At 43.8% G+C, this 20,714-nt stretch overlaps 1 protein-coding gene across 1 annotated transcript; it reads left to right on the top strand.

Moving 5' to 3' along the window:
- Positions 1–50: 50 nt before the first annotated feature.
- On the top strand, positions 51–19,801 carry ARHGDIB (Rho GDP dissociation inhibitor beta). Its single transcript, XM_056846807.1, has 6 exons — positions 51–114; positions 8,797–9,055; positions 11,830–11,913; positions 15,917–15,993; positions 18,025–18,088; positions 19,520–19,801. Exons 2-6 carry the CDS (start codon positions 8,878–8,880, stop codon positions 19,717–19,719), a joined length of 603 nt encoding a protein of 200 aa, XP_056702785.1. The 5' UTR covers positions 51–114; positions 8,797–8,877; the 3' UTR covers positions 19,720–19,801.
- The last annotated feature ends 913 nt before the right edge of the window (positions 19,802–20,714 follow it).

Below are 20,714 nucleotides of genomic sequence, written 5' to 3' on the forward strand. Positions count from 1 at the left end.
ATACATGATTGGCCTTGTACCATTACTCCTGGTTGAGGTGAAGCCGTAGCAACAGAGTAGACACAATTTTCATTTTCATTAAAGCAGAGCACAGAAGGAGCTAGATTGAGAAAGGTAAGTTCTGAGCTCTTGTGGTTGTGGAGAAAATGCAGTCTCACTGTGTCCTTTCTGTCCTTTGTTGCTTTGACTTACTACATTGGTATCCTGCTTTTCCTCCAGGGAAATCAGAGCAGAGGTTTAATCTAACAGATTACAACCTTGTGAGGAAGGTTAGGCTGAGAGATGGTAACTTGCTTGAGGTCCACACTGATCTTTGTAACTGAATAGGAATTTGGACCTTATTTTTCTATGTCCAAGGCCTGTATTCTAGCCAGTGCACTATAATGCCTCCTCTTTCCTTCCATGAATTAATGTGATGCTGAATAAAATATCTTGATGCTGTTATGTCAGTGTGACATGAGAGGGTAGTGGTAGGATGGCCAGGCCTACTGGCAGAGTGGAATCTCTTATGAATCCCTGAGCTCATTTTTTTCTCTTTAGAAACCATAAATGACTAGTTGTTACTTACCGATTTTGTGCACTGTCTATGTGTTTCTTCCTTCCTCTTTTGTTTCTCTGTAACAATTGAAAATGGCCAAACTATCATGATAACCAATGGCATATCTAGCCAACCAATAAACTGATGTAGTGGTTACAGTATTGGACAAGGATCTGAGAGATACAGGTTCAAATCCCTGCTCTGCCATGGAAGCTTTCTGGATGATCTTAGGCTAATGTCTCTCTGTCTACCTATCTCACAGGTTCTTGTGAGGATAAAATGGAGGAGGGGTAGAATGATGTTCAAAGCTACTTTGGGTCCCCGTTGGGGAAGAAAATGGGGGTATAAATATGTAATTCTGTGAAGATGGCTACTGCTCACTAACAGAGAATTCTAGCAACTGTATCAGCTTTCAGTTCCAGGATTACTTATGGGAAGCCATGACAATTAAGCTGATGTAAAACTAGTTTTAAAAAGGAAGGCAATGGCAAACCATCTCTGCTCATCTCTTACCTTGAATATCCCATGAGAGTTTACCATAAGGCGTTTGTTACTTGATGGCACTTAATTATTAGTATATTGGTATATAGTTGTGATCTAGACATATCCTGATTCTTTTGTTATTATTTCATGCCATTTGGATTCTTTCGTGTGGTTGAAGTAGTCCCTGTATTGGAATGGCTGAGGGAAAACTGTAGTTGTGTGTATTCCCCCTTCCCCACAGTATTTGAGGTACCTGGTCATAACGTTTTTGTCTCTTGTTGATGTACTGTTAATATGTTTTTCTGTAGCACTTCAAATATATGTTTCAGTCTTTATCTTGTTAGTACCACAAGCCTATGAAAGAGATCAGTCTTGTACAGGTGAGCATTCTTTCTGGTTGAACTGATTGTCTGGTAAGTCCCAGAGACTGATGATGTGGGAAGCAAAAACATTTGATTGGTGAATGATTCAATCTGTTTGTTCTGCATCCTAGGTAAATTTGACCTGGAACTGAAATTGCTAAGTGCAATTGTTCTAATCACAACTTCTGCTTCTCCTAAGTTAAGTCAACTCCATAGTTTACTGGGAAAGTGGTAAATTGGCAGTTATGCAGATGGAGCATTGAGACAATGACAATTATTTCCCCAACATAATTTCTAAAAGCTAAGATTTAGGATTAGAACATAGAAGTCCATGATTGGCTAACGGGGGTGTTTTTATCCATTACTACATGCAGGTAGTAGGTGATATGAAAGACCTCTGCCTGAGACCTTGGAGAGCTGCTGCCAGTCTGAGTAAACAGTACTGACCTTGATGGTCCAATAGTCTGATTCAGTATATGGCAGCTTCATGTTTTTAATAAAATAAATGCAATTGGGGATTTGGAAAAAGCCAGCTAACACACCAAATTCTTGAAGGAATTACTAGTAATCAAAGGATCTGTCTGGTTGGGCTGTTCAGGTAGTGTCTTCCTGGATATGGCAATTTTACTGCATGAAGCAGGGGTCCCCAATGTTGTTGAGACTGTAGGCATCTTTGGTATTTTGAGGCAGGATGGCAGGTACCACTACAAAATGGCTACCACTGGAGGTGGAGCCAAGCATCCCCTTAACTGCCTCACAGCTGATTAACTGGTCCTGTTTACAGGATCCCGGCTTTTTTTCAAGTGAGCTGTGGGGAGGATCTAAGTGATATGCTCCTTTATTTGTGTGAATTCAGATCCTGCCTTTATAATGGCCCGACCTACTTTTCTGAAGCACATGGTGGTCACCTGGTGAAGTGCTTGTGTGCAATGTGGTGCTGACAGGTGCCATGCTGGGGAACTTGTATTAAAGTGTTTCAACTTCACTACACTAACATTGAGGGAAAGGACTCTCATGGTAATTTGTTCAAATAAGACATTGCATGTGTGAATGGGCTATTTAAGTTTGGATACAGGGGTCTTCTGACAGGGCAGTCTGTTTCTTGACAGAATTCAGAACCAAAAATAAGGTGCCTCAAGTGCTATGGCTGGAATCCTAAAACCTACTGAGAACCAATTAAAATGGCTGAAGAGCCTGTGGGTAGCCTTGGGGTAGGCTGGGTGACTGGACACACACTTCTTCTCTGGGGCCAGGCTCTGGTTTAATGGGGGAAAGTCGAGTAATTAGAATAAGACTCAGGGGTGTGGGGGCCCAGGACAGATTAATTTTATACTCAGGTTGGGATCTCTAATGTCCCAAGCCAGGGATTTTCGAATTGTCTTTGAGTGAGGATGGAATGGCTTTCTCTGGAAGTCATAATGGTAGGCAGCAATGATAGCTGCTCCCTTCATTTTTGTAAGAGGTAGTAGTCTCCATCTCCCTTTTTATATCCCTGTATTGCACTTTTAAAAATAGAAGCAGGGAGTGGTGGTGTTGAAGGAGCAATCAAGAGGCACTGCACATGTTAGCCTCCGTGAATCAGATCAGGCTATGATCGATTTCTAGTTTCATAGGGAAAGACACAGAGAAGCAGCCTGGCTTGTAAAAGAAGCACTTGTATAGGGTGAGTGCCGGTGTGTTCACTTTGAATTCTTTTTCTCTCTGTCTGTCTGTCTGTCTGTCTGTCTGTCTCTCTCTCTCTCTCTCTCTCTCTCTCGTTGCACGTTCTGCACTTCTGGTCCCTTTTTTGTGCTTTTGGGTTATGCTTTAAAAAAAAAGATTGGGGAGTGCTCATTTTGACTGGAATGCATGGCAGCATAATATGTGAGGTCATTTGATTTTAATATGGAGCCAACTTCCCTTGGACTTGTGGGTCAAGGGAAGAGCAGATTATATCAGTGGGAATGGAAATAATACCACCCCAAACCATAATTTGGGTGGAGCATCTTTATGTCTTTTTGTTTTTGTGGTTGCTTGTTTTATATTTGATAAGAGTCTGCCTTAGTGTTAAACATTGTACTGTAGTTATGTGGTCTAGTAGTTCTGTAGCCCAGGCAAACATCTTTAAAGCTACATACACGTAAATCAGAGGCCTGTCGGTATCCAGACTATTTGACAGGGCCACTTTACACCCGTAAGATGTTAATGCATGACTGCTCACCATATGCTTCCATCAACTGTGTTGTGGTGTAATTGGCATGTCTGCAAGGAGTGCAGCTCCTCATCCAGATGATTCAGCCTCTGCATGGTTTGGATTTCAGGTGGCCACAACATGGCAGCTTCTTCATGTGAATCTGCCCTGAGAGCTCCACTTATCCCTACTTTCTTTTTGGTTCACTTCCTATGAATAGTCTGAAGGAAGTTTCTGCACAAAGATCTCCTCAGAGGTTAAAATACTGGTTGCTGATGTTTCTGCTGTAATCCTAAAAACACTTTCCTGGGAGTAAGAGTCATTGAATGGACCTGAGCAGGATTCTAAGTAGTCTCGCTTACGATTGCACATCTAGACACCTTTGATTTTCTGTCTCAGATTCAACCTCTGCTGAGACTTGACAGTAAGGTATTCTCTTGAATTCTGTGACAGCTTGAAGTTTGCTGTCCTTTTCTGTTTGTTGACCTTCAGGGGAAGTTTTGCTCTGCATTTGTGGCTCTATCAAGAGTTGGAGCACTAATGCAGTACCTGTTTGTAAAAGGCCTAGGTTTGGATCCTGTGTAGACTGAGCAGAGCTGCACTGCACAAATAGACTTTCCTGCCTTCCACATTAAGGTGCAGTCATTCATGCCCTCTGAAATGGTATCCCTGTGGGTCATGGCCTGTCAGGAATATGGAGATCAAAATGAGGGGCTGCAGTGAGAGGAGGGAATCAGCAAAAATCCTCCTTGCCCTCTTCCATGAGCAAAAGTGCCTGTTGTGAGCAGAAAGGCAGCATAGGATCCATGTCCCAGTTCAGAAACTATGCATGTGTCAGGGCTTCACTGGTTTACTCACTCTCTAGTATTGCTTTTATTTTGAATATTTATTTTTAATATTGATTTAAAGCTTAGCTAATATTGCAACTGTCTTCTGTCTCATGAAAGGCATTCATAAATTGAACTCAAGATGACAATTTTTAGGTTGTTTCATTTCATTTATAAAACAAGGACAAAGCTTGCCAAATTTGTCTGCTTTTAAGTTCCTTTCTTCTCTGAGCAAAATGTTCAGCCGTCACTCCGTCTAGATACCTAATGACAAATATTTAAAAAACAAAAAGGCCTGGAGTTATAGCTGGTGGCTTCTAGGTGAAGCTTTGCTGTGCTTCTGGGCCCTGCTCCTGACTGCTACATTCCTGTCCTTGCTAACAAATGAGTCTATAATGAAATAAGCCAGGTATACTGTCAGTGATATAGTGCCATTCTTGGCTTTGGGGAATATTTGACAATATTTGGCGGCAGTCAGTGATAGATGGTCAAAGGGCCATTTTTGAACAGTCAGCTGGCTAGAGTGCCAGTAGTAAAATTCAGAATGCATTCAACAGTTCAGATGCTTCACCGAGCTTTCAGTTCTGCCCAGGCTTCAGGCATGCTGCCTGCTTTTTGTTGTTATTTTTCTAGTGCTGCGTGACACTTATTAATTGAAACATTCATTCATTGTTGGAGTAGTTTTGTTCAGAAAATCAGTTTAAAAATCAATTTTAAGAGGAGTTACTGAACTATTGAGGGGGCGGATGGGAGAGGATGGTTTGAGACACTGCAGATGTCAGCCAGTCAGCACTGAGCACATCTCACTTGTGTTGCAAATTGGCAGAACTAATTTTCCGAGCTTGACCCTAGACAGGACATTGTTTGTCTACACACAATGCTTTGAGTGTACTTCAAAAGGGCCTAGATTGTTCAAATAATAGATATTTGTACATACCCTGAGAGTGTACTCGGTTTCCTTGCTTAGAGCTAGAAAGCTCGAAGTAGGGTTGCCAGCCTCCAGGTGGTGGCTGGGGATCTCCGGCTATTACAACTGATCTCCAGGCAAAAGAGATCAGTTCCCCTGGAGAAAATGGCCACTTTGGCAATTGGACTCTTTGGCATCGAAGTCCCTCCCTTCTCCAAACCCCATCTGCCTCAGCCCCTACCCCCAAAATCTCCAGGTATTTCCCAACCCGGAGCTGGCAACCCTAGCTGGAAGTGATGATCTGTATATTTAAGGTAAAATATGAGTGGAAAGGGTGACATGAAAATCATAATGTTGCCACCAGTTTTGCTTTCTTGTCCAACATGGGTAATGTGATTATTTTAATGTAGGCCTGGCCTGGCTGCCACCAGACTGGCATGATAGAGCCTCAGGAAAGAAAGTATCTAGCTGCTGCTTTAGATGAGGAAAGGGAAGACATTTTTACAGCTTGCCAGCTTCTATATTAGCCATTTGTGAGTAATGAAGGTTATTTGAAGATTGTGTTCGTTTCCCTAAGAAAATAAGAAGAGCCCTGTTGGATCAGACTAGTGGTCCATTTAGTCCAGCCTCCTGTTTTACACAGTGGCCAACTCTATGGCAACAAAGAAGGCCTTCCCTGATACCATCTCCTAGTACAGGTATTCAAAGTTTTGCTACTTCTGGTTCCTTTTAGTCACCAGGACTAGTAGCCACTGATGGATCTATTCTCCATTGTCTGAGTTCCTCTTAAAACTGTCCTTGTAGTTGTCATTACATCTACTGGCAGCGAATTCCACAATCTAATTAGTTCTTGAGTAAAGAACTATTTCCTTTTGTCTGTCCTGAACCTATTGCCCAACAATCTCATTGGGTGCCCCTGAGTTCTAGAATTATAGGAGAAAAGGTTATCTCTGTTCTCTTTTTCTACCCCATGCATAACTTTACAAACCTCTATCATGTCTTCCCTTCGGCAACTTTTTCCAAACTAAAAAGTCCCAGACTTTTCATAGGAAAGGTGCTCCAACCCCTTACTCGTCTGGGTTTCCCTCTGCTGTACTTTTTCCAGCTCTGCAAAGTATTTTTCATGATTTGGTTACTAGAACTACCCACAGTATTTTGAATGAGGCTGCACCATAGTTCTATACAATGGCATTGCAATATTGGCTGTTTTATTTTCAGTCTCTTTCCTAATAATCCCCAGCATGGAATTTGCCTTTTTCCATACAGCTATGTTATCCTTTTAACAGATTTATGCTATTTATGTTATCACTGGCCATACTTCAGTAACAGAGCACATACTTTGCATGTAGAAGGTCCCAAGTTTAATTCCTGCTATCTCCAGGTAGAAGGATCTTGGGTAGCAAGACTGGGGGGGAAATTCTGTGTGATTTCTTGGTTTGCTAGTCTGAAGAGAAGGCATTGAGACCCAGTGTGGCTTAGTGTGCAGAGTGTTGGACTGGGATCTGAGAGAACCTGGTTAATGTTCCCATTCTGCCCTGGAAGCTTGCCGTGTGACTTTGGGCTGCTCACAGCCTCTCTGGTCTGAATAGCTGGAGATTCCAGTGGCCCTTCCTGTCTTTCATTTAATCTATTCACCCATCCTTCTTGTTCTACCTGCCCACCTGCTTACTAATGAACTCCACTATCATTCCTTCCTCAGTAATTGCCACAGGAGCAGACTTCTTGTTCTTAAGTGACAAAGGGGGCTCCACATTAAGCCCTTGTTGAAAATACTGCATGTGGAAGTAAGAATGGACTCCCTTCTCTTTTGGAGAAGTCTCAATACATAAGGGTTGTTGCTCAAAGGAATCTGCAGACAGGGCCTGGGTTGTCATAGGAACAAGCCTATGTTTCCTTCCTGCGCAGGAAGGGGCACCTCATTGTAGCAGACAACAGCCATTTTAAGTGTTGTGCTGTGGAGAAATTTCATGATTTTTGCAGCTGGATGTATTCACATTTGTTTTCTTGATTTTTAACGTTATGTTAAAAAGTGCATTTAGGTATTTTTCTTCCATTGCATGCCTTCCTAAATATCATCTCTTACCTATACTTTGCAGATCTAAATCCCTTTAATTTGTCACATGTAATATTGGATTGATACTGATTGTAGTGGGACTGTTCAAGGGTGGAATGGGTTGTGATGGTAGCTTAGTAACAAAACTGCATGTGATTGTTTATTCTTGAAGCAATATGTTTTTGTGTTGGTGTGGCATAAAAAGAAATCTGTTACCTAAAGACTACTACAGGTGGTTTGTTATCCAAGGGACACCGCTTAATGCTACAGCTGTGTGAAGCATTTTCTTTTAGAAAAGATGGTGAGGCTACACATATCAATATTTTGACTGTCATGTAGTTGATTAACTGTGGCAACCATGATAAGTGTACGAAGTAATTCTTAGTGGAATCTCTCTCAGTGTATGTGGATGTGTGGCTAGGCTATCACTACACAAACATGGTATTGTGTAGTGATAGTAAGAAATTCTCAAGATTCGGGATGGGCTAAAAGTAGGGCAGAGGATGTGTGAGTGAAAATAATTTGGTCCATTTTAACAATTGGCATAGAGATTTATGTGGTTCCAGTAGCCGAAATGTCGGGTTGCCAACCTCCAGGTACTATAACAACTGCTATAACAACTGATCTCCAGCCAATAGAGATAAGTTCATCTGGAGAGAATGGCTTTGGCAATTGGACTCTAGGGCATTGAAATCCCCCCTCTCCCCATACCCCACCCTCCTGAGGCTTTGCCCAATAAAAACCTCCCGCCGGTGGCGAAGAGGGACCTGGCAACCCTACCAAAATGAATAAAACCAAAAAGTGTTGGGTTCAGTTACTGCCCATTGTTGCAATCAGCCTCTGGCTCAAGCAGGCTACAAGTAGAGATGGGTGAGCGGAGGAGGAGGAGAGAAGTCCCTTAATGTAACGAACCTGTAGTGATGTGGATTTCTCAGAAGATAGAGAAGGGCTTGGCTCACAGCCTCAGATGCTGGCCTACATCCAGCCTTTGGTGTATGATTGCTTTTATTGTTTGCTGCCAAGAGAACTCATATGGGTAGTGTTGGTGGGATACATAGTTTAGTAACTTATGCTTACCATGGCACTAAATACATTCACAGATGGGAATGTTAGTGGTTATTACAGAGGGAAGGTCATGAATCCTCTAGTTGCAAATGTTGCCCGACATTAGACTGCTTGATTGTTGGAATTAATACACTAGAATGACACTATTTCGCTATTTGTGCTATTTATCCCTTTCTCAAAGAATGGCAAATCCTGTACATGGGATACAGGACTAGATGACAGCTTGATTCTCTCAGGCTGCTGTTAAAAACCGCATACAAAAAGGGCAATCAAGCCATTGTACCTCTGCACTCAGCAGATTTTTAACTTTGCTACCAACATCACTGACTTGTGTGCTTATGAAAATATGTAGATAGCTGCACCTCTGACTGAATTGCTCCATTTCCAACAGAAACTCAGCTAAGGACTTACGAGCCTCACCAGCTTTGTACTTCTACTGGCTGGCAACTTCCTCTTCTGAGGCCAGGTGACCATGACTGAGAAAGACCCAGAGGTGCATGTGGAAGAAGATGATGACGAGCTTGACAGTAAACTGAACTACAAGCCCCCACCCCAGAAGACTCTTCAGGAACTGCAGGAGCTGGACAAAGATGATGAGAGCCTTGCAAAGTACAAGAAGTCCCTGCTGGGGGATGCACCTGTAGTGGCAGGTATGGATCACCACCTGTGACAGAAGATCCTTCAGAGTGGGGAAAAGCTCATAATGGCATGCATTGTGCAGTAGGACCAGTATTATCTCAAATGGAGAGAATCCAGAAGTACCATCTGATAAGTGGGGAATGGAGCTGTGTTGCAGACATCATATACTTGTTTAGATTTGTACCACAAAAGAGGGAAGATCACCTTCTGAACTGGTGGCTTACTAGACAAATTGTTTTCTCTTTCCTTTATTCAAATCCACACACTGTTTTCTCCTCTTGATGAATGACTTTTGTTTTCAAGGTTAATGTTGGAACACCCATTTAGCATTTGAAAAATCCTGTTCCCCAGCATTTTCAATTAATGGATCATGTTTTTTAAAAGCTGAGCAATGCTCAAGTTCCTATACAGTAATAACATAAATGGAAGGCAGTCCACACTCTAAATACTCTGAGCTTCACCGTTTGTGTGTATAACAACACACTGAAACCAAGCAAGAGCAGCAGAAACCTGCCCAAATCTGAGGTTGTTGATGCTGATGTAGCCTGCTCAGAAGAATCATATAGCATCATATAGAATCACAGAGTTGGAAGGGACCACCAGGGTCATCTAGTCCAACGCCCTGCACAATGCAGGAAATTCACAACGACCTCCCCCACAACACCCCCAGTGACCCCTCCTCCATGCCCAGAAGATACCCAAGATGCCCTCCCTCTCATCATCTGCCTAAGGTCATAGAATCAGCATTCTTCCTAATGTCTAGGCGTCCTTTGGGTCTGGGCTTTCCCAAACCTTCCGACCCCCTCGGTCCCCCACCCAGGCATCCAAGCCCCTTTTGCGGTACCTTCCAGCTGGAAGGTACCACAGAAGAAAAAGAATTCAGGGTTGTGCACTTGCCCAGAAGTGCAGGAACGAGAGCTCCGGATGTATTATTCCTCTTTTCAAACCGTCATTGTACGCATCATTTAAGAGTGTCTCACTGAACCCTCTGTTGTCTATCTACTTTGAAACTGCACTTCATTCTTGTATGTGAGCTGAGGAAGCAATATTTCGAAACGAGGAATAATACATCCGGAGCTCTCATTCCTGCACTTCTGGGCAAGTTCACAACCCTGAATTCTTCTTCTGAGCAAGCTACATCAGCATCAACAACCTCAGCTTTGGGCAGGTTTCAGCTGCTATTGCTGTTTCAGTGTGTTGTGATATACACTTATGAACTGTGAAGCTCAGAGTATTTAGAGTGTGTACTGTCTTCCATTTAGGTTATTAAATTCTGTAATTTGAGTGTATGAGTTATGTTTATTGATTCTGAGATACTGAGTTGTTGATGCCATCGTGCTCTTTTGTTTTGTACTATTGAGAGTTTCAGCACAGGTGTTCTTTTCTTTTTTCTTTTTGGTGTAGTCAAGATCCTGTACAGCCACTGCAAGCGAGGCTGACAGTACCATGTAGCCTTTTGCAGCTTGTGTTCCATGATGTCAAACGCAACCATACATGTGCTTCCCTTTTAAAAGGGTCACAATGTAGGTCTTTAACTTGTATCCATTTAAGACAACCCATGTGACATGGCCCTCGGGCACAGCTTGCGTTGGCTGCTTTCAGTCAGGGCATTCAGGCATATGTGGTTGGAAGTATCTGTGATGCCTCTAAGAATTGCTTTGAGATGTGTGAATATGGGAGTATTCCTGTTGAGGAACGAAGGGGCGATGTGCTCAGAGTGACTACAATCTTACACACATTTACTAGAGAGAAAAGGCAAGTTCATACAGTCAGCAGCATCAAGGCATAAAAACTGTAACTGGGTGTGGCATTTCAGGTTTCACGTGCTGCAAGGATGAGTACTAGGGTTGCCAACCTCCAGGTACTAGCTGGAGATCTCCGCTATTAGAATTAATCTCCAGCCGATAGAGATCAGTTCACCTGGAGAAAATGGCCGCTTTGTTCTGGGACTGAGCCTGAGGAAGGTTGGATTTGGGGAGTGAAGGGACTTCAATGCCATTAAGTCCCTCCCCTCCCCAAACCCCACCCTCCTCAGGCTCTGCCCCAAAAATTTCCAGGTATTTCCCAACCCGGAGCTGGCAACCCTAATGAGTACTTCCTCATAACACAGACCCCCCCACATAAAACAATGAGGAAATTGATTCTGCCTAATATTTCGGTGACATGCAAATTCTAACACACAAAGCAGGGAGATGTTTGTGGGAGAGCACTGAAACATGCAGCTACCCGCCTAGCCTTGCTGCACTGTACCTTTGCATCCTGACTCCCGTCTTTGCAACACCCCTGCCTCTTTGACTGGGATATAAGGGCTCAGGGATCGCTATTCCTACTTGTGTCTGATAAAGGGAACTTTGACTCTCAAAAGCTTATATACTGGAAATCCTGTTGGTCCCTAAGGTACTACTGGATTTGAATCTTGCTCTTCTACTGCAGAGCAACACAGCTACCCACCTGAAACAAGCCTACCTGCAGTGGTAATAATGGTAATGGTGTAGTCCTGGAATAGCTTTACAACTTTATTTTATAAACTGGCCCTCAGTCCCACTGACCTCACTGGGACTTATTTCCATGTAAATGTGCATAGGAGTTTCTGGCTTAAGAGTTTTCCATAGTATTTCTTGAGCTTTTGTGTTTTGGACTCAGTAAGTTGACTTTTATGAGATGATGGCCCTGGGGGCTGTTGATACTATTGGAGTCTGTCTAAGGAATGAAACCTGGGAAGTTGCCCCCAGATTTCTTCCTGTCTGATTGACAAACTGTCTGTCTCTGCTTCCTGACCCCACAGACCCCTCGGCTCCCAATGTGACCGTCACTCGGCTTACACTGGTATGTGAATCTGCTCCGGGGCCAATCACCATGGATCTCACTGGTAGGTGAAACTCTCTTCCTTTTGCCACATAATAAATTGAATGGGACTTGTGGCCCAGGTTGCAGACCAAGAGCAGTGTCTAAAGTCATTTTCCTGTTTGAAGTTGGTCCTATGAAAACGAAGGGGAGAAATATTCCTTAGGGAAGTAGTAATAGTTAACTTTTGCTTTTTGTATAATGCATTTCAAGTGTTCAAAGCAGTTCATGTGCATTTTCTCATTGATCTTTACAACAGCGGTATAAAGTAGGACAATATTATGATAGTCGCATTACAGATACATCTTAGACTCACAGGGGTACCAAAACTCTGTAAGGATGGGGGATCTATCTAAAATTATCTGCCCCCAGATCTATCTAAAATTATCTGCTCCCAAAACCAGATGAATCCAAATGGTTTTCTGGTGGCTGTAGGGGATTTTCTTGTTGATCTGGTTGGTGCTCCTTTTGCCCTCTGGAATGAGGAAATTACCCGGGCCACTGGAATGAGGAAATGACCTGGGCCGTTGACATGATTGCTCACTGGCACCCTCTCTCAAGTGTTTGAGTCCATGTAACCCCTTGGTTTAGTCAGGGTGATGAAAAGACAAGACATTCTCATTTTAAAATGTACTATGTGGTGGTGATGGTGGCAAACACCACTTTCCCACCACCGTTGCACAGTGTAGCCCAGCAGAGCTGTTTCTAGGTGGTCAGAGACCTGCTGGGATCTGGCCTGCCGGGGAGGTGGACTGCTTGGTGGCCCACTGGGACTGTTTTGCTCAGAACTCTGCAGATGAAATCTTTCACATATGCTCTGACTTGGACTCTATATTATAGTCAGATGAGGTCAGCGTGCCTACCCATCTGGTTGTTTGGGATACTTTTCCGTTTATACAGTCTGAGGATATGGACAGGATCCTTGGAGGTTTGAGGCCTACCAGCTGCTGATATGACTCTTGCTCTTCCTGGCTGCTCAAATCTGCAGGGGGTAGGGAGGTGGCTCACGTGGTCCTAGAGGATGTTAATGCCTTGTTGAGAGGGGATGGTTGCCCCAGCCTTGAAACAAGCTGTGGTGCATTGACTTTTAAAGTAGCCTACCCTGGAGCCAGAAGATCTCAATACTATCAGTGAGTCTCAGATGTTCCATTCTTGAGCAAGGTGATTGAATGGGTGGTGGCTAGACAACGTCAAGATTTCCTGGATGAGGCAAATTGTTTGGCTCCTTTCCATTGTTGAATCTAGATTAGATTACTGCAATGCACTCTCTGTGGGGCTGCCTGTGAGAAATATTCAGAAGCTTCAATTGGTGCAGAATGCTGCCACCAGAATATTGACTGGAATGGGTCATAGGGACCATATCACTCTAGTCTTGGCTCAGCTACAGTGGCTCCCAATTTGATTCCAGGCACAATTCCAGGTGCTGGTACTGACCTTTAAAGCCCTGTATGGTTTGGGACCAACATACCTAAAGGACTGCTTACTCCCTTGTGAACCTGCCTGACCACTAAAGTCATGTTTGTAGGCCCTGCTTCAGGTGCCCCTGCCTTCAGAGATTAGACGGAGGGCAGCCCGTGAGAGGGGCCTTCTTGCCAGTGGTACCCAGACTCTGGAGCTCTCTCCCCAAGGTAGAGTCATCTGTCCCGTCCATTGCTATCTTCTGCTAGCAGATGAAGACTTTTTTTGGTTTCATTTGGCATTCCCTCAGTGATCCCTCAATCTTGCCCAATGTTTTAGATTTTTAAAAAATGTTTTGTATTTAGTTCTGGTTTCGTTTTAATGATTTTTGGTTGGTTTTAATGGTTTAAAAATGTGATTTTGTTATGTATGTTTTAATCTGTTAGCTGTTTTGATGGCCCTTGTGAGGACAGAATGGCAGGATATAAACATAAATAAATAATACAGATACAGAAGAGAGGATGTTTGTAGAGCAATAGTGGATTGTCAATGGCCACAGTGAGTTTGTGGCTGCAAATTGAACAGGAGACTTCCCTTTTAGCCAACGTGATCCACCAATTCACGTGTACATCCTAAGTGTTCTGTCCTATTTTTAAATTTTTTGAAGAAAATACAGCAGTGACAATAAACTAACAGTTTGTAGAAAATTCCCCAAATGACAGACTTTCAATTGTTGTCCAGTCTAGTGTTTGGTCTAGCGGCTTCTTAGGGGACACTTTCTTGTTCAGACTACAGCCGCAGCCCTTTAGAAACTGCTGAATCAAGCAGTCGTTTGTGTTCCTAAGTTCAGTACCAGCAAGAGAGTCAGGCTTCACCTTATATGGGCTTCTTATTTGCAACAGGAAGTCACCCCTTAGCAGAGCTTCAGTGCTTCCTCTTCAGCTGAAATCTCTGAGGGGAATATCACTGCAAGCAGTTAAAAACCAAAGCAAATATCATGCAGTCTGCTTGTGAGGCACACCTACATTCATCTTATGTTCTCCTAGCAATGGCCGTCCTCTTGCCCAGCTTCCTTTTGTTCCAGAGAAAATTGTGAAAGAGAACACCTCAGTGAGCTGTGCCTGCTGTTTCGAAGTGCATTGGAATGACACAAAAGTAGACCATATGGACACAGACACACCAGTAATTCACTCAGTTCAGTAATTCACAAAGACTCGAATATATATTTACATCCATTCATCTCTCTGTGGGTAGAAACAAGTGTTTTCCACACAGGGACAGGATTTTGTGGTTTCCCCACTGCGGCTGCGGCTGCAAATAAAGTACAGCAGCAACGGGCTTCTGCATGGCCGGTTTCCCCAGTTACCCAGAAGTGGCCATCCCATCAAGACTTTTGTATTTAAAACAACAACAAACAGAACTAGAATATTATTATATTGATATACTTTTGTACTGATAGGTGTGGTAGTTTCTCTGAGTTCACAACATTCATTTTTTTAAAATAAGTCTCTAGTCTCTTCCCTTTTGGAGATAATGCCTTTCCCCTTATATCTTGTTAAGGGAGGGGGATAGAGAAATACTTTTTAAAGCAATGTAAGCTGGGGATTCAGAGAAACTGGTACACCTATCAGAACAACAGTATATCAGTGATATTCTACAGCTTATTTTTTTTAAAGCCTCCACCAATGGCAGGGGGAGGAAATGGCTGCCTGGGGGTCAAGAAAATGGCTGCCATGTGGGTCAGAAAATCTGAATTTTCCCACCCACACAGTAGCCATCCAGGCTTTACTGTGGTCTTTCCCAAAACTGCAGAGAAAAAGCAGGTTTGAGGAAGATCAGAGAAAAGCCACGGAATCCTTTGAAGGTACACAAATGTACCATAATGCTGTGGGGAAACAGGTAAAAATTCATTACCCAAAAACATTGAACTCATGGCAAGTGACCCATGTAGAAGGACACCACAGACTCTGAAGGTACATTTAGACTAGAGTTTAGCTAGTTCAATAGTGATTTCCCCCCCATGGGAACCAAGGGTGGTTTGAAAGGCAAAAACAGCCCTGGAAATGGCCTTACAGCCTGCCCCTGGCCCCACAGCCCCAGTGGAGAGGGGAATGGAAGGAGAGAGAGGACCCACCCTACCCTGGCTCAGTGGAGGGGGGAAAGGGAAGGAGCAAGCTCCCTGCAGCTTCTGCCCAGCTTCTGCCCACCCTCATTCTGTGGCGTGTGGACCACCAGCTCATGGCTGTGGCAGCACCCACCCCCCTTCAAGGGGCCACCACCTCACGGTTGCAGTGGCTCCTGCCCACTTCATATGGGATGGCCTCCCAGGCCATTGGCCCCCCAGGATTTTCCCTGGTGGTCTTAATGGCCAATCTGCCCCTGCTGGGAACTATAGTTTCTTTGGCATCAGGGATGTCTAGCAGAGAAGACTCATCGCCCTCTTCACACTTAACAATTCCCAGGATTCTTTAGGGGAAACCATAACAGTTATGGTAGTATAAAACAATATGTGCCTGTAGCATAGATATGTTTACAATGCTCCAGTTTACTATAGTTAGTGGGAGAATTTGTTTTTTTATCTCTGGCAAAGTTAATTGAAGTTTTTTTGGGGGGGGTTTACTCTTCTATAGGGGACCTTGATGCTCTCAAGAAAGAGACCTTTGTGTTAAAGGAATGTGCTGAATACAGAGTTAAGATCCATTTCAAGGTGAGTCTGTTGCTTTTCCATTGGTGTCTTCTACAGTTACAGAGTACTGGGCTTGCACGATGACTAAATGCAAATCTGCCTGGTCTTGGTGCACGTGTCTTGTGCTGCCTCTTTAACAATGATGCCAAATTCTAAGCATATATTGTGTATACTCAGTAATGGGCTATTTTTAGGGTTGCCAGCCTCCAGGTACTAGCTGGAGATCTCCTGCTGTTACAACTGATCTCCAGCTGATAGAGATCAGTTCACCTGGAGAAAATGGCCACTTTGGCAATTGCATTGATGTCCCTCCCCTCCCCAAACTCTGTCCTCCTCAGGCTCTGCCCCCAAAACCTCCTGCCGGTGGTGAAGAGGGACCTGGCAACCTTAGCTATTCTGTTCTGGAATGCTTTTTCATAGGCTCCGGGTGTTCTTAAACCTCATCAGTGGGCTGCTGAACTATTTGTTTGTCGACTTGCATGGATTTCCCCTCCCCCTTTTAATGTTACACAATAATAATATGCTATGGAGAATTTTACAGTGTTATAAAAGTCACAGGGGAATGGCTTAGAGAAAGGCATAATTACTCTCTAAATAGTATAATCCTATGCAGAAGTATTCCAGTCTAAGCCTGTTGATTTCAATTGATTTAAGACTGGAGTAACTCTGCATAGGATTGCAGTTTAAACTGCATAAATCCAAAACAATGAATCAGGTGGGAAAATGGGTTTGTGTGGGTAGACAGTATGATTATTTCTTGGGACTACTTATACTTTTGGCCAGCTCACTGACTCTACTCCCTGGGTGACTGTTGTTTTTATAAACAATTAAATAGCCTCTGTTCTGTGTATATACGCCAAAGGCATAAACACCTTAGCTTTAAGGCGGCTACTTAGTATTTATAACATTGCTGTAGTATTGTAGTTATGTCAAGGAATAATTGCCCCCCCCCAGCACATTTTTTAAGACTGCATCCTGCTCCCCTCTGCACAATTTAATATTAAGTGAGTTGGATCCCAGGAGTTTTTCCACTGGTGAAAAAGGGAGGGACCTCCAAAAGCACTGTGTTGGGGATCATGGGGCGTACAAAGAGAACAGCGATGTGGGACATGGGCTGTTGTAATGGGGGCAATTAGGTGCGACTGAGTGAAAAACCTATCTTGATCCACCCCAACATATTCATCATGCGACTTGAGGGCACTTTACACACACACACAAGAATCGTGTACCTCACTCTTTTCAACAAGAAAAAGTCTTGCCCTACCACTGGAATCTGAAATGGTGCTCTGGATGAAGAAAGTCAGAAGGGAAAAGGCAAAGATGATCACAAAGATAGACTAGCTTGATGAAAAATGGAAACCAGGATGACCAAGACTGACATGGATATGCCTCCACACTTTTTGTAAAGTGTACCATATGGCTCCTCTTCAAAAAGTTGCAACCTGGCCTGTGCACAATCAGTGCCTAGTTGTGCTGGGCATTATTGTTTTTAGGCATTGCACATGATCTGTTGTTTAAACCAGGGAGCCGTCGCCATGCAGTGCTTCCAGCACTGCTAGATTAGGAGCACCCAGGTTCAAATCCCCATTCAGCTGTGAAACTCACTGGGTGATCCTGGGCCAATCCCTCTCTCTCAGCCTACCCTACCTCACAGGGTGGATGTGAAGACAAAATGGAAGCGAGATTTGTTAACACTGAGCTCCTCGAGAAAGGGTGGGATAAAAATATGATAGGTAGATAGAACCAGATTTAATTTAGCACTGGCTCATGGTAAATGTCTAACAAAGAAAAGGAGAAACACTAGCACTGGTAAAAGTGCATTGGAAAAACTGGTCAAAGTATGGGTTCACATATTACAACTGCTCACATTGTGAATGGGACGTTTTATCTCTCTGCCACTCCAGCAGCCAAAAATGATGAATGAAGGATAGAAGGAAATCCCACAAGAGGAGGGAAGTACAAGTGAAAAACTGTTTTATTTGTAAGGAAAGAAGGACCGCAGAAACATGACTTTTAAGAGTTGCTTCATTCGGCTATGCTTTTCTCTTACAGGTAAATAAGGAAATTGTATCTGGCTTGAAATATGTGCAGCACACCTACCGGACAGGGGTGAAGGGTGAGTAAAATGAACGATTTCCCCATTCTCTTTAGCAACATTTCCCCCCTCTTCAGTTTCCCTGCATCTAGAAATACTATACACCTCTCTTCTCTACTGTTCTGGCTAGGGATGCCAGGCATTGCTTGGCAACTGGCAGGAGATGGAGGAAGTGGAGACTTAGGATGTGTACGGTCAGCATCACATCACCCAAAATGGTGTGGTTTAACCCTAGAATTTGGGGCAAATGCTAGAGCATCACTCAACATGATGACAACACTTCCAGGTCACACCAGAAGCTGCATCATCATACTGGGGGTGCCAGTTGTGCCCCTTATTTCTCTTGCCATTTTCCTCCTGCTGCCCAGCTGAGCATCAGTGAGAAGTGGCAGCAGGAGGTGGGAGATGTCCTGCCACCTACAGAAATGGGGCAACCCTAGTTCCAGCTTATATGGCTGCTGCCCAGATCTGGTCTTAACAGAATTGCCAGAGGAATTAAAGGAATTAGAAAGGTCGTTCTAGAGCCATCGTGTCTGTTCTCACACATGGATCTCATGTTTATAATGCAAGTCAGGGCCCATTTGAGACAAAGGGGTACCATCTGATTTGTACAGCCTGATGTGGTTGCATTAAAAATTACAAAGTTTGCCACAGGCTGTAGGCCTGTTTGTGCAGTAGGTCTATCCCATGGCAGGTCAAGTTTCCAGTGAGCCAATGCTGACCATTACTTGTGTCACTCTATGTGTGTGCACTGCCATAAACTGAAGTGGGCTTTATGGTATACCGCTGCAAGCCGTGGTTAGGGGAAGTGTGCCAAAAGCCCATGAGGACTGACTTCAGTCTGTGGCATCAGCAGGCCCAGGACCACTTACTGGAGTCAGCAAGGTTCCTCAGCAGCCTGTGTTCGGGTCATAAGAACCTAAGAAAGGCCATGCTGGATCAGACCAAGGTCCATCAAGTCCAGCATTCTGTTCACACAGTGGCCAACCAGGTGCCTCTAGGAAGCCCACAAACATGACGAGTGCAGCAGCACCATCCTGCCTGTGTTCCAAAGCACCTAGTATAACAGGCATGTTCCTCTGATCCTGGAGCGAATCGGTATGCATCATGACTAGTATCCATTTTTACTAGTAGCCATGAATAGCCCTCTCCTCCATGAACATGTCCACTCCCCTCTTAAAGCCTTCCAAGTTGGCAGCCATCACCACATCCTGGGGCAGGGAGTTCCACAATTTATTCATTGTGTGAAGAAATACTTCCTTTTATCAGTTTTGAATCTCTCACCCTCCAGCTTCAGCAGATGACCCCACATTCTAGTATTATGAGAGAGGGGGAAAAAGTTTCTCCCTGTCCACTCTCTCCATACCATGCATAATTTTATAGACATCTATCATGTGTCTTTGCCTAGTTCCCCCTTGACAAACGCTTTACTTGTGGGCTGTTTTCTTCTAGTGGACAAGGCTACATTCATGGTTGGCAGCTATGGGCCACGGCCAGAGGAATATGAATTCATGACACCTCTTGAGGAGGCACCCAAGGGCCTGGTGGCGCGAGGAACCTATCGCAACAAGTCGTTCTTCACTGATGATGATAAGCACAACCATCTCACCTGGGAATGGAACTTGGCCATTAAGAAGGAGTGGACAGAATGAGTTCCTCCTTGTTTGCTGCTCTTTTCTCCCTCCTGCCTCTTGCGCTGTATTATTCCAGGTGTGCCAGTCCTCGGCACCTGCATGCCACACTTTCTGTACCCAGCCCACCCGGCCCTTTTACTGTCGCCAGACAATCTGTTAATACAGGCCTTTGGACAGACTCTGTCTCTCCTGCTGCTGCAGTGAAAATAATTGCAAGGAATTTAAACTAAGATTGAACATCATCTTTGCTAATGTTTGCACAGGATCTGTCCTTGAAGTGCCTTTGCTAGGAAGACATGCCAACCCAACCCTAGTGCTATCAGAGCAAATAAATTAACCCCCCCCCACATGTAATAATATTTTAGTGTTAGCCTTTTTTCCCTCATAGTCTGCATTCCCTGGACACGTCTTTGCCTCTAGGTGGATTCTATTTTGAGTCAGCTTGTTTAAGTGCAATTCCCAAAACTGCATTTGGAAATCTTGCCTTCAGAGGTAACAGGAGACACAGTTCCTGGCCTGGCCTGTTACAGTTTCAGTGTCTTTGAAAATAAAGCCAGTTTTGTTCTTTGCCTCAGAGTGAGCCTCTCATGCTTCATACAATATAACAGTGTCAGTGTCTGTCTTTTATAAATAATGTCAAACCCAGGCAGCTGTACAATAAATTTCAAAAAATAGACGTAGATGCTTTATTTTGCATATATGCCACTTTAACAGACTAAGGAATAAACCATCTTCTAGGGATTGGATTTAGAGAAACTGGATCTAGCTTCACCGTTGTGCTCTTTAGCATTTCTCCGAACTTCTGTTGCTCCTAATTAATTTGTACTGAATGCCAGCTCTCCAAAGGTGCTGTCTCATTGATGTGGCACAGTGTCGCTTCCAGAGGGCTTGTAATCTGCTAGATAGCCAAGGCTGGAGCAGTGGGATGACATCACAGATTGACATGAGAAGTGGGGATGCTGTCAGGGAGAGCCAGATGGCATCGGAGAAACTGGCCAAATGATGATAAAGTG

The sequence above is a fragment of the Euleptes europaea genome, chromosome 3 (assembly GCF_029931775.1).
Source record: "Euleptes europaea isolate rEulEur1 chromosome 3, rEulEur1.hap1, whole genome shotgun sequence".
Classification (NCBI taxonomy): domain Eukaryota; kingdom Metazoa; phylum Chordata; class Lepidosauria; order Squamata; family Sphaerodactylidae; genus Euleptes; species Euleptes europaea.